Source organism: Mauremys reevesii, linkage group 5 (genome assembly GCF_016161935.1).
Source record: "Mauremys reevesii isolate NIE-2019 linkage group 5, ASM1616193v1, whole genome shotgun sequence".
Lineage (NCBI taxonomy): Eukaryota > Metazoa > Chordata > Testudines > Geoemydidae > Mauremys > Mauremys reevesii.
In genome coordinates, this window is record NC_052627.1 from 22,438,994 (window position 1) to 22,456,346 (window position 17,353).

General features: G+C 43.3%; 1 protein-coding gene across 7 annotated transcripts in view; it reads left to right on the forward strand.

Annotated features, from left to right (window-relative positions):
- MMRN1 (multimerin 1) overlaps window positions 1-17,353 on the forward strand; it is a 67,444-nt gene that overhangs the window by 21,446 nt on the left and 28,645 nt on the right. For 5 of the 7 annotated variants that reach the window (XM_039540840.1, XM_039540838.1, XM_039540839.1 and 2 more), the window contains 2 exons: window positions 7,378-7,497; window positions 12,360-12,466. In XM_039540840.1, coding sequence (XP_039396774.1) covers window positions 7,378-7,497; window positions 12,360-12,466 — 227 coding nt within the window. Of the gene's footprint in view, window positions 1-6,722; window positions 6,770-7,082; window positions 7,100-7,377; window positions 7,498-12,359; window positions 12,467-17,353 lie in introns of those variants that run through there. The other 2 variants (XM_039540843.1, XM_039540844.1) reach the window with 2 other exon arrangements.

Consider the following 17,353-nt stretch of genomic DNA (forward strand, 5'->3'; position numbering starts at 1 on the left):
GGTAGCATTTTACAACCATTTTGCACTGGTGGAAATGATGACACAAAGTGCAAAGTGGGGAGAATCAGGCTCTGTATCTCCTACACTATTCCATGCAATGTATATAGTGAATATCATCTGAATCAATCACAGAGCCATGTGTTGCCTTTAATTAATGCTCCAGATCTAGGTCTTTTTTGTATTTCTTCAGCTACACAGTAATCCCAGGGTTCAATGCAGTTCAACTGTGCAGATTCAATATTGCATCAGTTAAAAGCTAAGTAATCTAATTTACTTGTGGATAAAAATAAACCCCTTTTCAGCAGCAGTACAAAACGAGTAAGGGAGCAGAACTAAGTCCATGCCCTTTGGCCTTTTAGCTAACGGTAGGGTGCATTTTGCCGGGGTTTAGGAACAGTTGCAAGGATTGTTCAGAAGCATCATCTGTGTTTCTAAGCAAATGGAAGCAACTGCTCTAAGTTACAGAGCTGGCAGTGGATGTTCTTATTTGCTTTGTAATGTATTTACAGTGGCGACATGATACGGAAGTGGTTATTACAGCCTCGTAAACGTCCACTCTCCCAGTCGCCCCAGGGAAATAAACATTTTTTGATGGTTGAATAAATTACATTTCACTTTACATTTGCATCAGTCATCCTAATCATAAGGGACCTGATCCAAAGCCCATAGAAATACTACCTCCATTCACTTCAGTGGCCTTTGGTACAAGTCCCCAATGAACAAGCTGATTTTGTCAGCGGGCTGGTAAATTTTCATGACAATTTTGCAAGGCTAGCCTTCTTTATAGAAAGGGGGCTGACTGAACTGCTCCAAAGCAGGATACACATGTCCCTGCTTAAAAATACCCCTTTTTTCCTTGCAGTTGTTGGAATTAAATGGAATATTTTTGTCTTGTTTTTTTTAATTACAGTTCAGCAATCTCTATCGTTCCTACAACACTGGCTTGGTGGTGCGATGAGTATAAGATTTCTAGCCTCATTCTGCTTGCTCAAGGCAATGTATTATATTAACTGATGTGTTTAGGAGCACCTTTATGGCTATGTGTGAACTTAACACAACCATGTAGTGCAGCTAAACAATTCTGGCTCACAAGGAGACAAGATCCTCAGCTGGTGTAAACTGGTGACCCTATATTTATTTCAGTGGATTTTGCTGCTCTATTCCTCTGGAGGATCTGGCACTTGGAGTGGAAAGCTATTTCTCTGAATGCCATGAACCTAACAAATATTTTTTCTAATGCGGTTTAGAATGCAAAATTGTTTTAAATTGTTTTTTTAAAAAAACAATTATTATTCATATGGGAAGCTCTCTTAGCAAAATCTAAGATTCTCATGTGCACACGCCACACTACACAGTGAGAAGCAGGAGAAAAACCACAGCGTGGGGGAGCAAGGTGAATCGGTCTGATGTATTTAATTGTGTGGATATAGTGAGTGAAATGTTGTGTATGGTTCTTTCAGCTGCGTATGTTAGGAAAGGTTGCCCCCTGCTGGCTTTTACTGTTAGTGAGTGAAATAGATATACTGAGACGGAAGATTTTAATACAGAAATTGAAAGAAATTCAGCAACCCGGAAAAGGATGGTTTCAGCACCTAGAAAAAGACATAGACATTAAACCAGAGAAATTAGAACAGACCTTCACCAATGAACCCTGTGCTAGAGCAAAGTTTATGATTTACTAGCCTTTTGCTAGCTTTTAACTGGATTTGGGGCCGTGGAAAGAACATCATTTGCTCCAACCACATTACAAAGGGGGGTTGGTATTATTGCTAAACCCCAGTTCAGCAAAGGACTTAATCATTTGCAGATCCCAGCCTGCCCAAGAATGAGCAACATACATTTGACTTTCAAGATGAACATTCTGTCCCTGCAATCTTTTTAACCCAATCATCTCTTTCTTCAACATATACAATCCATAATCCATGACAACTTCAGAAGCTCAGACAATCAGTGTATTATGTCTGCTCATTATCATGAATGCTATCACAAAATCATGAATGGTGTGGAGAACATAAATAAGGAAAAGTTATTTACCTCTTCACATAACACAAGAGCCAGGGATCACCCAATTAAGCTAATAGGGAGAAGGTCTAAAATAAACAAAAAGAAGTACTACTTCATACAATGCAGAGTCAACCTGTGGAACTTGTTGCAAGGGGATGTTGTAAAAGCCAAAAGGATAACTGGGCTCGAAGAAGAATTAGATAAGTTCACAGAGCACAGGTCCCTCAACAGCTATTAGCCAAGATCAGGGATGCAACTCCATGCTCTGGGTGTTCCAACTGCCAGAAGCTGGGGCTGGACAACAGGGGATGAATCATGTGTTAATTGCCCTGTTCTCTTCATTCCCTCTGAAGCATTTGGCACTGGCCATTGATGGAAGACAGGATACGGGGCTAGATGGACCATTGGTCTGACACAGTATGACCATTCTTTTGTTCTTATCAAAGGTTAAACAAAAGTATAGTAAATAATGTGTGCAGTGATGTTAGCTATTTTTCATCTGCTAAGGCTGCACCACAGCTCAGGGTTTGTATGCTACTTGTTCTTACTCCACAGACAGAGAGAGCATTTTTCTGGGGATTAGATCATTTTGAAGCTCAAAAATGTTGCTCATACTCCTGCTCCATCCATACCCTGATATCATGAGCTTATTACAATTCACTCCGAGATGGCTCAGTCCAGCTACAAATGGGTAAGCATCTCTACCCTGCAGTTAGCGTAATACTTTCTGCCTATTGAGGAGGAAAATGCATTATTAGTGAATATATGCTAGAGCATGGCAATGTGCTTGGTGCATGAGAGGTGGGGACTGGACGCGTCGTAGGCCTGATTAGTCCCGCTCTCAAGACCTACAACATGAGAATTATTTACATTGGCTTCTTATCTTGCATTGGCAGGAGAATTGGACCCTGAGTCTCCATAATACTTGCACTGGTGCCGGTGGGAGTGATGCTTGTTAACCTTTCCTGTACGTGCAGCATGGATTCCCTCAACAACCCCAAACTCCCCTTGCATGCACCTGCAGGGCATGGGACAGCCCCGCCACCAGCATGGCTGCTTTTTATATTGGAGCATTGGGGAGAGAGGAGAAGGCTTCCTGCATTCTTTCATCTGCAGTGCACCCTAATTTGATCCTTTATCGCTATCCAGGCAAATGTCCTTGTCACTACTTAATACGGCTCCGATTCTCAGATCTAGCCGTGAGGCACTTGGTGCAGAACTCAATGGCTGTGGAGCAAAGGTGGCTTTACACCCAAAAACTATCCTAAATTTGGCCCTGCCAAAAGGATTTTCTCTAGCAGCCAGGAACAGTGGGAGAGTAGAGGTATTCTTGCCGCAGCCTCTTTCCAGCAATCACTTCCCCGTGCCACCCCCACCCCACCCCACCCCACTCCCCATGCTGGGAGCTGCAAGAGGATTGCCAAAAGCTGCTACGCAGGCTTTACGCCACCCAGGGATCTTCCACTCTTACTCCTAATGTGGTTGTTTCTGTTTTTTTAAATACGTTTCACAAATCAAATCTAAGTCAGCAGGGGTGGCTCCAGGCCCCAGCACGCCAAGCGCGTGCTTGGGGTGGCATGCCGCGGGGGGCGCTCTGCCGGTCGCCTGGGGCGCTCTGCCTGCGGAGGGTCCGCTGGTCCCCCGCGGTATGCCGCCGCGCTTGGGGCGGTGAAATGTCTAGAGCCGCCCCTGTAAGTCAGTGCAAAAGGAGCGCAATAGCAACTGCAGGTCGTGACAAAGCCCACAGATTTAGAAGTCAGTATTTCCAATCTGGAGTAAATTATTCCATGAAAGGTAAAGAGGATTTTCAGGTTTAAATTCCCTTTATGCAAAACAGTTGTTGTGAGTGGCTGCCTTTGCCTTTACACACCCTGTCACCATCCTTCCGTCATGCTTCGTTTTCTATTTTTAAACCTACATTTTTTTCAGACTATTTGGTTTCAAAATTATATTTACATTTTCAACATCACTTAATGAGCTTATTTCATTGGTAGCACAAACCTAATTATGAGTCTCACCAGGGGCTCTTTTACCATCCATCTTTCCTCCAATTTAGGCTGATCAAAGACTGCTAGGCTTGAGAGAAGAGAACCACTTCAGCTGTTGCCCTGATGCAGCTTGAAATCAGTTTAACTATTTTAAATACAAATAGTCTTTGCAGGTAACACTAGAGTTAATTTTTTACAGAGAGCAGAGATTTACGTTGACTTTTTTTTTTTAAACAAAACAATGCTTAGCCAATATTTTGAAGTGGGCTTGGCTGCTTCCTTTCCCATCCCCCATTGAATGCATCTAGCAACAACTATGTGTGCAAGTTCCACTAACTTGTCCACTCTCAATAATTATGATAATTAGTGGATTTGCACTATGAATCTTAAAAAGTAGGCTGCGTTTCTGAAAAGTAAACGCTTTCTGTGGTTCAGGCCTTTAATGTATTTTAAAATTGGTTCTTGTGGCTGCTTTTTTTTTTCTTTTTTCCCTTTTTCCATTTTGTCCTTTGTTCAAGTGTAAAGCAATATCTAATTTTAAAAGAGTGCTACCAGGTTTATCTCAGTTAATGTATTTCTGTGGGGAGAAATGTGGTCTAGCGGTTAGAGCACAGGTGTGGGAGCCAGGAATTCTTAAATTCTAACCTTGCCACTGGCTCCCGGTAGTTTTGAGAGAGTTCTTTCAGGCCCCATTTTAAATTTTTGCCTCTAATTCTGAGTGCCTCAGTTGCTGGGTAGTCTGCTTTAGAAATTCAGAGGCATGATTTTTGTGACATTCTGAATACCTGCAACAGTTGAAATTGAGGATACTCAGCACTACTGCAAAGCAAGCTGTCCATGTCCTAGATGAGGCACCTAAAATTATAAGCCACGTACCAAATTCAGTTTGAGCATAAACAACTGGCTTCAGTAGGAACTCCACCTCTGTATACCATGGCTCACTTTGGTCCAGTCTTGTATTCCAAATCTATAAAAGGGAGAGAATACTCACCCCACATCTATGATGGGAGACTTAGTCCCTATCTTTGACACACAGTACAAAGGTGGAACTATCTCTGATCTTATTGTTATCCATGCAGAATCCTCACCTGAGCTATACCGGGTGCAAGGGTTGGGGTTCAGATGCTGGAGGGGTGCTCGCTGAGGATTGATGGTCTAAACGGGTGTAACCTGCAACACATTAGCATGTGTTCCCAACCACACCATATGCACAGGAGGGCAAGAGGCATGGCCGTGAACATGCACAAAAGGCTATGTTCCCTTAGGATTACAGAGCACCAGCAGGTGCTATAGCCAGAACTTATTCCTACTACTCAATAGCAAAGACTGCTAGGAGCATATCTTTTCCTACTGCTGCATAAGTGTCCTGGGGTAGAAGGGGCTACCTGTGCTTTTTTCCTCCCCTTACCTAACTCACCTGTATAACACAGGATAGGGAGTTAGCAAACATGTCATTTTTATTCTGAATATCTATGATAATTTTTGAAGTTTCCTTGTTTCTTCACCCCATTGGTGGACTTTCATGTCCCATATGATCACGTGGTGGTTGTAAGTGATTTTATGATCTCTCCGCTATAACTATAGTGTTTGATTCTCCATTTACTTACACCAATTTTGCATGAGTGTAACTCCATACATGTCGAAAGAATTACTCCTGACTTACATCCTCTATGTGAGAGAAGAATCTGATCCTTATGTTTACTGCTGGAGGCTGCATTTATGTTTTCCAAATATTTATTGATGCAGTTTGCAAACGGACACAAAAGAATGAAGCTATGAGCCCAGCCATAGGAAAGAGAATATAAACAGAGCCTCATACAACAGCACAGAGTTTTTACACTCCCAGTTAAAAAGACATGTTTTTCCTGAGGTAAACCAACAATGAAACATACAATGAGTAAGAAAACAAGATCAAAGAAACTACACAACAGCTCTTATATGGAGCACATTCTTCAATAATGATATAATATGGGCTGTGTGGGGGTGCCCCAGAATGTGGTGTACATGAGTGCTGCTGAGTGTGGAGTACCTCTCAAAATGGAGAGCAGTTTCTGTGGATATAAAATCTCTGTAGTCCAACAGTCACAAGTGCAGCTGGGCTCAGTGGCACCCACCATATGCTTGGTGCTCATAGCACCTTTTCCTGTCAGGCTCTCAAAACACTACACAAAGTGGGTAAATATTAGAACTGGTTAAAAATGAAAAAAAATGAAAAAATGAAATGAAAATGAAAATACTGATAGATGTGTGGATCTGAAAACTCTAGAACCCTTCTGTGAAGATAGAGAAGAAATGGCCTTGGCCTCAAAAAAAAAAATGCTGCCTGAAGTACTGTTAGTGTTAGTTGTTTGTGTTCCTGTAGTACCTAAAGGCCTCAACTGATATTAGGATCCCTTTATACTAGATGCTCTACAAGCATTTAGAAAACAACAGTGCATGTCCTAACAGTTACAGAGGGGCAGTGTAGTGGGGTGGTTACCCCATTCCTGCCCTGAAGGGCTTAAAAGAGCCCTGGGAGAGGGCTGTGGTAGGGGAAAAGTTGAGCTGATTGGGGAAGTGGCCGCAGCTGGGCTATGCCCCAATCAGGCCACAGCTGGCCTGTATAAAAAGGCTGTGAGCTAGTGGTCCCAAGGGAAGTCTCTCACCAGGCTGGGAGAGAGCAGGGCCTGCCTGCAGACTGCCTGGAAGTGAAGCAGGGCTGGGGAAAGCCAGGGAAGTAGGGGAGCTTGAGGCTGGCAACTCCCCAGGCTGCAGGGCCTGGTGCAAGGCCCATCGAGGTACTGGGTGGCAGAGGAAGGCAGCAGGTCCAAGCCCCCTTGCTATGATGAGTAGCTTTTACACTGCAGCCTGCCCCAGGGAGTGGGGGCTAGATGGTGACTGGCAGTAGCCCAGACTGAGGCAAGGTGGGGATAGAGGGTTGGGAGTTCCTCTGGGTGGGGAGACTCTGAGACTAGGGGGTATTGCCAGGGGCCAGCACCCTAAAGACAAGGGGTACCAGGTCCTGGGAGGGACACAGGGGCCAGTGGTAGCATGACACTGGCTTGCAGAGGGTGCTCTGGAGGCTGGAGAGCTAATTCCCAGAGATGACCAGCAGGAGGTGCCACAGGGTGAGTTGTGCATCACTACAGGTGGAAAGGAATTATTATCCCCATTTTACTGATGGGGAGTTGAGGCACCGAGGGATGAAATGAGTCACCCATGATTGCATGGAAATCTATGACAGAGCTTGATGCTGTACCCAGATCTCCTGTATCCCAGTCACCTGCCTTAATCACAAGGCCATCCTTCATCTTAAAGGCTTATGTTCCTATCATATTGGGGGAAATGTTTGGATTTTAGTTTTGATTTAAAAATCAATTCAGCTTGTTCCTTCTTTCTTATACAGGAACTGGTGTGCTTATGTCCACACCAGACTCGCACCTACTGTCGTAGTGGACAACATGGAAACCTTGACATCAGGCAAAGCAAAGCCGTGTTCCTGGGCTACTGGAGCCTGTACTGTGAGGTGCGTAATCCTTTGCAGAAATAGCATTTGCATGCACTTTAATTATGAACGAGCAGGTAACCTGCTATTACTTTGAATGAAAAATAGCAATTCAATCCATCCTGCTTATATCCCTAAGCCAAATATGGTGGGACCACATTGTATCTTGTATGATTCTTTGATCATATCAATGTAAAATTCTGAAGCAAAACATAGTAGGTAACTCGGTGCAAATTGCTATTCAGCTACTGTACCAAGGACCAAATACTGGCCCTTCACCAGTCAGGGTAAACAGGTTTTGTGTCGAAACTCTAAGAGGTCCCATGGAGGAGAGGAATCCCTGCCAGAGAATGACTGACTTGATGCAGACACGCATACTAGCAGCAGCTGAGGCACTTGCAGTCCCTCAATGTGGTGCTCCTTCTGCCAGTACAGAGCCTTCTATAGATGACTGGAAGTAGGGCTGCTGTCTGATCCCCCCTGCCTCCCCCCAGGTTTATTTGAAGAAAGACACGTGAGAGCAGAGCTCTAAAGCACCCAGGCTATTTTGGTGCCCCACAAGGCAGGGGCTGTGTGGGGCCCTAGACCTCTGTGGTGGGAGCTGGCCCTGGCCTCTGTTGGGGGGGAGGGCTGTGTGGGGCCCTGCCCCAGGCCTCCATGGGAGTGGGGGAGCTGGCCCCAGGCTTCTGAGGGGGGCTGGCCACTTCCTGCGGGAAGTGGAGTGAGCTGGCTCCGGCCTGCTCTTCTCCCCTGGCTCCCAGGCTTGGGGGGAGAGGGAACTTGCTGGGAGCCAGGGGAGGGGAGCAGGATGGGGCTGGGTCTCTCTACTTGTCGGTAAATGCAGGCCCAATGGCTTCAGGAGTCCTCAGGGCAGTGGGGGCAGGAAGGGGCAGGGGCCCTGGGGAAGAGCTGGAGCAGGGGCTGAAGCAGCACACAGCTGCATGGCGCACCAGGAAATTTGATGCCCCAAATTTCCTGGTGCTGTATGCAGCTGTGTACTTTGAGTATGGGTAAGGACGGCCCTGCAAGCACCTATGTGGTCATAGCCTCCCACACACAGCTTCCTTTCAAGCTCCCCACACCCACAGCTTCCCCCCACACATGGTGCGGTCAGGGTGTGATCTGAAGGCAGTGGGTGTGGGGAGCTTGAAAAATTGAGCCGTAACATTGCCAGAAAACGGGTGTACGTAGGTTTAGCAAAGCAGTGCTACCGGAACAGAGTTGGTATTTGGTGGATGTGCAAAACTTGTGTAACTTATACCTGTTCTGTAGGGATCAAATTCAAATCTGAAGTGAGAAATTATAACTCCTACTGAAGGCAACAGAAGTTGCATTGTCTTACACAAGCGGGGGGAGTTGATATATGTGGCATATTGCCTTTTGAGAACCATGGTGATTGTGCACCTTTAAGGTCTGGAACATTCTATGAAAAAGAGAATTCGAAAAACCATCTCAGTCACAGATGTTGCAACTGGAGTTGGCTGAAGACTGGAGCCCTGGGTGAAGTCTACTGATTAGGACCCAGTCACTGTACTAAGCATATTCATATTGTGTATTCCAACTGATGTGGCTGTAGCTGGATTCCCTCACTGGATTCAACAAACATTAGTTTTCAATACTCTGCTAGTAGAGCTTGGGCCAGGTTGGGGTGTGGGGGGGGGGGCGCTGGGATGAAATTTTTGCAAAAAAAGTTTGTGAAACATTTGTCTTTTGTTGAAAATTTTCACAATTTGATATTTTTTTTGACCAGCTTTATCTTCCAGTCCCTCCTTTTGGCCTAGACTTTTTCATGCATTGTCCACTTGGTGGCAGGATTGTGTACAGAGGACAGGATTCACGTTTAGATTAGGAATAGATTGAAGTTTAGCACTGCTGTCCTTCAGCTCCTTTCCTCATCTGTGATAACCTCCATCCAAGGCTAACTGCCTGTGCTTAAGTTTTATTTCCAGAGTCATCTGAATTTGGCCTGGGGGTGTTTTGATGGTTTCCCTAGTACACCTCCATTGTTACTTGTGGTGTGCCAAGGGAGAAATCTCCTAAGTGTCTGAGTTGTTCTAATCCAGAAGGTAGGATTTATTGGCTCTCAGTCTGTGGCTCTGACCACTAGGCTATAACATTCTCTTGTACTGGAGTCTGCCTGTGGTTTTGCTACTGCCTACCTGTAGAGCAGGTAAACTACTCTCTGCATTTTGGGAATGCTGTAAGTGGCTGGGGAAGGCCATAACATGTGTTACTAATCAGTGATGAGCTGCCAAAATTTTAACAACCGGTTCCCTATAAAAAGTTCTGATTTAAGGGGGAGGAGGCGGGGGGGGGACAGGCAGAGGCAGAGACAGGGGTGGGGGGGGCCTGGGGCCTGCCTGGGGCTGCCCCCCCCCCCCCCCCCCCACAGCAGCCCAGAACCCCTCCCCCCCCCCCCCTTGGCAGCTCAAAAGCAACTCCGCAGCTCAGCTGAGCTGAGCTGCCCAGCGGCGGCTGGCCATGCTGTGCAGGGGGGGGGGGGGGGGGGCCTCCAGCTCCCCCAGCTGGGAATCCTGGGGCAACAGGATGGTCCGGCCCGACGGGACAGAGTTTTTGCCCACCTCCTGGCCCTTTAACAACCTGTTTTCCATGGAGGTCTAATTTTAGCAACCGGTTCTTGGGAACCTGTGGGAACCTGCTCCAGCTCACCACTGTTACTAATACACTGTGCATGAGATGAATCTTGCAGTTGTAACATTCTCTTCTAAGGTTTTTTTATTAATTCAAAATTTTCAGGATGCAAAAATCTGACTCTGTAGGAAAATAAGCTCTTTCGGCTGGTTGTGCAAGTATTGCACACAGTCTTACTCTTCTAGTCAGATCTCAGCCACTTGGGGGACAAAGGGAGAGCTTCTGGCAGCTGCAGAAAAGTAGATGATATAAGACTATCCCTTGTGAGATGGTGTTGAGATTAACTGTAGAGTAAAACAAAATAGCATTTTAGAGTTCACTGGGAGGATGTTTTCTGACACAAACCTGGTGGATTTAATCTCCAAGTTTGCCCTCTTCCAGCAGCCCTTTAGATTGGGATTGTGCTGCTATAAAAGGACTGAAGAATTCTGTGGCAGCATCTTCAGAGTTCCTGAACTTTGTCCCTGTCATTGGGGACAGTGTCTAGTAGCCAGTAGCATTTTTATCACTGCTTGTGTTTAGGGTTTATATTTAGAAAGTTAAAAGGGGCAGAGCAGATTTTTTATATATATAAATAATAAACACACACACAAGCTTCCAGTCTAGACTGATTCTTGCATGAAATTAACGGGAGGAAGAAACAAGAGAGACCAAATGCCCAAGAGCAATTGTGGCATGTATGTGCTGTCTCTCCGATGGGCCAAGCAACTCTAAGAACAAAATGGCTACTTTCTCTGCACTCAGGTGAAGTTCTTCATTATAAAGATGCAGTACATTTCAAATGGAGGCAGCAGTTAAACAGCTATATTTACCTTTATTTTACTTTCCAATTGGCTCTTGGGTTCTCACTTCCCATCCTCCCTCAGTTGTTCATCAAGAGCCCTCTGAAGCGTCAGTCTATGCTCCACTCCACAAGGTTTTCCACCTTAAGTCAATTCCTTGAGGGACCAGAGCTCACCTCCCTATTAAAATCTTGTACAATCTCCACTGGAAAATAAACTGAGATACTCCACCTAGGAGAAGGCACTAAGAACATGAGATCTGGATGGAGCACCAGTGGGAGTAGAATAGACTCTCAGCTGTTTTGCTGTTAACAACATCCTGCCCCATAGTTTCATGTTGTAGGAGGAGAAAGATGTTTTAGGGTATACAGGGAAGAGAGAGGCATCTAGAAGTCAAGTTGCAAGGTGATCACTGGAGCCTGAATGAGCCATGTGTGGCTACAGAAACCTAATGAGGATCCTGGGAATCCGAGCACAGGAAGTGGATGGCTATGAATATTTGGAACCAGAATTAATGTTCCAAACTCCACATTTGATTATTTATAGTCACAGCCATCTTTTAGGACTATGCATAATTTTACCTCTTAAAGATGAGTCCTTACTCAATTTGCACTCTGCCCTCATGCACAACAGCAGCTGGCTTTTGCATGCAGGAAGAGGGACCATGCAAACACCAGCTCTTTACTGTGGTGCAATTGCATCAGTAGAGTGGCTTTTTTCAATGCACTGAAATGCCCTCATGAAACTTTTTTTTCTGAACACGAGAGAAGGCTTAAGCTTTTAGTGGTGGTTTTCACTATGTCTGAGAGAGAGCATTTATTTATGAAATTCAGAGAGATGTTACCATCAGTACAAAGTCTGCTTCAAGATAACACTGGACCTAATTCTGAAGTTCTTACTCAATGTATACACTTTCTCTATCATAGGTTTGCATGAACAAGGACTGAATAAAGACTTTGGGTGAAATCCCAATCCAGCTGAAGTCAACAGCAAAACTCCCACTGACTTCAATGAGGCCAGGATTTCACCCTTCAAAATTTCTTGCTATATACAGCAGAGCATACACTATGACCCAGGGCCTTCCAATGTCACTAGATATTTTGGATTCCTGAATGTTTAGGTGCCCACTCTAAGATACCATAAAGGGGCCTGATTTTTTTTTTAAAGAAAGCACTGAGTTAATGATCTGAAAATCAGGCCCCTTTAAGATGTCTGAAGTTGGGCACCCAGAATCAGTAGTTAGTATTGAAAATATATGAAGGGGTTTTTTGTTTTTCCTTTTTGTTGGAATTAAAGGATTTAAAAAATCCCAAAGTAGTTGTAAAATAAAAAAATTCATAGGTGAAATGTGCAGTGTAATGTGCTGATTACAGATTTATCTATTTATGATATTCAATCTTCTGAGACAGACTCATAACATTTGATTTCCAACATCTTCTTCATCTCCAGATCCCAGATGATGACCCGCCAAGCCTACAGAATCAAACATAAAATTGTGACATCACTGGAGTGGAAGTGCTGCCCTGGGTACAGTGGAGAAAAGTGTCAACCCAAAGGTGTGTTAGAGTTGTATTGATATGAATCCAATTCTTTTTAAAGAAAGAAAAGGCAATCTGATTCAAGAGCAGAAGTCTCAGATGAAAATCAGTCTAGTTCAGATCTTTTCCTCACAAAATGAAATCCATTAAAATCAGAAAAGTGCAGATTGGGCCAAAAATATTGGCAACATTTATTTACTGTCCCTGCCTTCAGTTTTTACTGTTCATGCCACATTATGCAGAGAGGGAAAAGAGAAATTACCCCCCCACACACCTCATCCCTAAATAAACAACTCATGAACTCTTAATCCTGATTCTATTGTGCAGAATCTGTATTAAATGCTTCACTACTCCTGTCTGACCTTTTTGGGGGGCAGAGAGGGTGTACAGAATTGCAGTCCTGGGGATATTAAATCAAGGTCTTCCACTGAGTACCTACTGTAAAATTAATTGACCTATAGTAGGCTGACCCTTTTGCCTTTTCAGATTCAGCCACTTGGAATATATTTCAGACAGTAGATAAGATAATGTGCCTGATCCATTTTACCACTGAAGTCAATAGAAAAATTGTTGATTTCAGTGGTAGCAGGATTGGACCTGCTGACTTTTTTTACAAAAAGCCACACCGGATATTATACATGGCCTACATATAACTGTGCCTTTTTAATACAAAGCATGTAGCGTTTACCATTGCCCTGGTGATCAAACACATGGCAATGTGCTGTCATTTAACATCTGTATAACTGCTGCTACTTTGCTCCTGGCCTTAAACTGCTCTTGAAAAATAAGATGTGGCATTAGCATACATATTTTAAATGAATGACTATTAAGAGAGGCTATTAGATGTGGTAGGGAATTCCATCAGCAGTGGTAAAATAGAGGCTGCGATTAAAAATTAATGTAGAGGAATGTAAAGAAGCCACAGCCATCTCCACTTAGGAGAGGGAAATATTGAAGAGTTAGGACCCCAGCAGTCAGGGAAGTCTCTTACCGTATTGAAAGCTAGTGAGCATTGGATCAGGCTCTAGTGTGGCACGATCCATCACCATGATTTATATCCAAAACCCTGTTTGACATTTCCAGGGTTGACTTTAAAAAAAAAAAGACCAACAGATTTTAAAAAATGAAGGCTTAAGGAGACAAAGTACTATCAAAGTAACTGGTCCAGCATCAAGGAAATATGGGAAATGAGGTTTATACCCCAATTTGTTATATATTAGTGTAGAAAAATAGAAAGGGGAGTTGTCCAGTTACAACTGGTGACCTAGAGTCAGAAATCCTGGCTTCTACTCTCAAATCTTCCACTAACTCGCTCTGACCTGGGAAAGTCACTTAACCACTCCATGTCTCAGTTTGCCCAGCTAGAAAAATGGGATGAGACATCTCACCAAGGCATAGAGAAGCTGAATGAATGAATGCTTGTAAAGCACCTGAAGGGCCGGCCTTGGATTAAGTGTTCTGTAAGGACAAAGTGTTCCTCTTTTCTGTCTCCAGAATCCTGCCCAACCACTCCAAAGCCACTGACACCCACCTCACAAGCAAGTTTCAGCAAGTGAATCTGTAGAGTGGTGAGCCAGTGGCCATGTCCCCAGGCCTCCCTTTCACACAGCTGCAGAGAACCAGTATGTACACACTGTTCTGTCTCACACAGAGCTGAGTGGTCTATGTAGCCTCTCCTGACCTTGCCCTCTCTACACAGTAGAACTGTGGCTGCCTAATACATTTATGGGAGTCCTGTGACTGAGTGCATCATGGGAGATGTAGTCCAGTCACAGAGCCTGACCCATAAGGAAGAATGAACAAGGTCATAAGGTTTTGGAATTATAACTCTAATGAAGCAATGTAGCACTGTAGGAAAGCTTAGTTTCATTTCAAGTCAATTCAGCATTAAACATTTTGGGTCAGTTCAAAACAATGTTTTGGTAGGGGAATATTGAAAAGTTTTTTCATCAAGAATGCCAAAACACAATGTTTCACCATGTCCAAATCAAAATGTTTTGTAACGTTTTGTTCTGTTAAATAAAATAAAATTGGGACATTTTTGTCCCAATATGTGATGAAAACAAATGCTGAAATATTGGAATTTCATCACAGGATAGAAGTTCTGACTTTTGCTCTGCTCTGTTTGCATAGAGTGCATTATGCACCACATCATTTCTGCACCCTCATGAATCTAGGTCAGGGTGCATCCAAATGCAGTATTGCAAGGAAAGGCAGTAAGTTGATTTTAAGTGCATGGATTCAGTTCTCTCTTCTCCCCCGCAAAAAATTATTTCATCTATGCTGGCTGCGGCTTAGAGCACACAATAATCTCAGAATTGGGGAGAGTACAATAACTCTAAATATGTCTGCAGTAATACACTTTTTCCAGCAGATGGCTCTAAAATGTTCTGAACAGAAGCAAGCCACAGCATAGTGTAAAAGATACAAAGAAATTTAAGCACAGAATTGTCAGAAGGACTATAATAGGATGGGGAGAAGTCTTGTAATGAAACTCAAACTCCCCACAGTGATTCCCCTTTAGCTGCTCCTGCTGCATCAAAAATATATTCAGAGAAAAAGATCTAATTTCCATATTTTAATACTTCCTGAAAATCATTTCATGCATATATGTATTTAAAAATACATGGGGCAATATATTATATATCTAGCCCAAGATTTGCAAAGACAAGAGTCTGATGTTGGGCTCCTGAATAAGTGACCTAATTTTTCAGAAGTGCTGAGTGCCCAACAGGTGCTGCTGGTTGCTCAGTGCTTTTAAATAATGGGCAGTTTAATTTATTATGCCTAAGAGTTGACTTAATAGGGTGACCAGATGTCCTGATTTTATAGGGACAGTCCTGATTTTTGGAGGCTTTTTCTTATATAGACATCTATCACAACCCCATCCCCTGTCCTGACTTTTTTACACTTGCTGTCTGGTCACCCTAGGGTTTAAGAACCTAACTTCAGTCTTGTATTTTTTTTTAAAATCTTGGCCTAAATTTAACATTGTGGGTGACACTTTTAAAAGGCAGTCTCAAATTCCATATGTGCAATTTCTTCATTTAGATCTCTACACTTCCTGTGCACAAAATTAAAGGCCAGACTGCCTGAGAAATCTAGCCTTAGACTTGTGGCCAATTCTCCCAATTACATGGGAAGCAAAAGAGGTGGGTAGAAAGCAAAAGTTTTTGCCATATGGTGACTGTTTGCTGACCTATGGGGAAACAAATTTAATGATGTCAGTCCAGTGCTCACATTACAACTAGCACTACGGATATCCTTGTGTCCAATGAATAGATAAGCATAGGGATTCAACTACCATCTTATCCCTCCAGATGGTTCTTCCAGAACAGGACTGAGGTATGTTAGGGGGATGCAGGGAGACAAGTCACGTTGCTGCTGGCTGTTCAGGACCTGTTTTGTGGATAAAGGATCTGAATTTCTAAAGTTGTCCATCACGTACCTTTCCCATATGGGCAGGGTATTCTATAACTGGTCACTCAGAGGAAAGTACAAGAAAACCCAAAAGCAGTTGGTCCTGGCTACAGTAGGAGACAGGATAGGGGACTAGAGGGGCCACTAGTCTGATGCAGTATGGCAGTTCCCATTCTCATAGACATTAACTAGACAATTTAAAATGCTGGTGAAATAAACATGAAAGGAGAAATATAATTCCCTCAACATATAAAAGTGAATAGAAAGGATAAGGATCGGAAATGTGCAACCTGTCTGAAGCAGTGAACAAGCTGCTTGATTTGAATTTTTTTTTTGAGTGGGGGAGATGAAAGATAAGAATGATTGGAAAAATCTGGTGTCTTTAGCAGTAAGGGTGCTGGTGAATACATTTGGAAAGACAAAGATTGGTTAATGAAAGAATAAAAGGATGTGGATCAGCTGGGTCTTTATCACAGGCAAGTAACTGACTCTACTGTCATAGATGATATCACATCCCCACCTGATAAACACTATATAATGAATTGGGATGAATGTAAGAGTTTAACTGCTATCAACAACCATGGTCAGAAGAAGATAACAGAAGCTCTTGAAATCATAAACAGACCTTTCAATGTCTTACCCAGCATGATTGCAGTTCCAATGGGTTACATGGAACAGTCCAGGTGATAATTTGATGGCATGAGCACCTGTTCAGTAGCTAATTGATATTTCCCATATTCACTTACCCCATAATCAGCTCCTTGTATCTTTCTTAAATGTCATTGATTACCATAACTATTATGAGGCTGATGGAATGTAAGGAAATATATATATATACACACACACACATATATACACACACACACACTTCATTCTATTCAATTACCTTGGAAAGTCAGGTTAGGACCAAACTAGATGTTAGTTCTTAACTAAAAATAGTCTCCCTAAATGTAGCCTTTTCAATGTGTAATGTATTTGGAGTCAGAAATCCTGTCAACCAAATTATTACTCTTGCTCCTGTCCATAACCTTCCAACTAGAGCCAAGTTCTTTATGAAATATTTAGCACATTTACTAACTGCACCGGCATGATGGTGCGCATGAATATTTTGTAGTACTTTACACTGCAAACCATCCTATTGATTTCAATAGTAAGATGGGCATAAGAGAGACAACATTGTCTAGTGGTTAGAGCAGAGGCCTGGGAGGGAGGAAACCTTGGTTCCATTCTTGACTCTGCCAGTGGCTCCCTGTTTGACACAGGCAAGACAATTACCTTTTCTGAGACTTTATTTCCCATCCTGTAAAATGAGAATAATACAATGTGCCTACTTGTGTAAAATGCTTTGAGAGCCTCATGTGAAAAGTGCCACAAACGTGCATAAACGGATGGAGTTCCCACCCAGCTGCCAATATAGATGGTGGATGTTTTCCAAACTTACAACCTTTCTTGGATTTGCCTTTATTGTTAATTTAAATACCAATC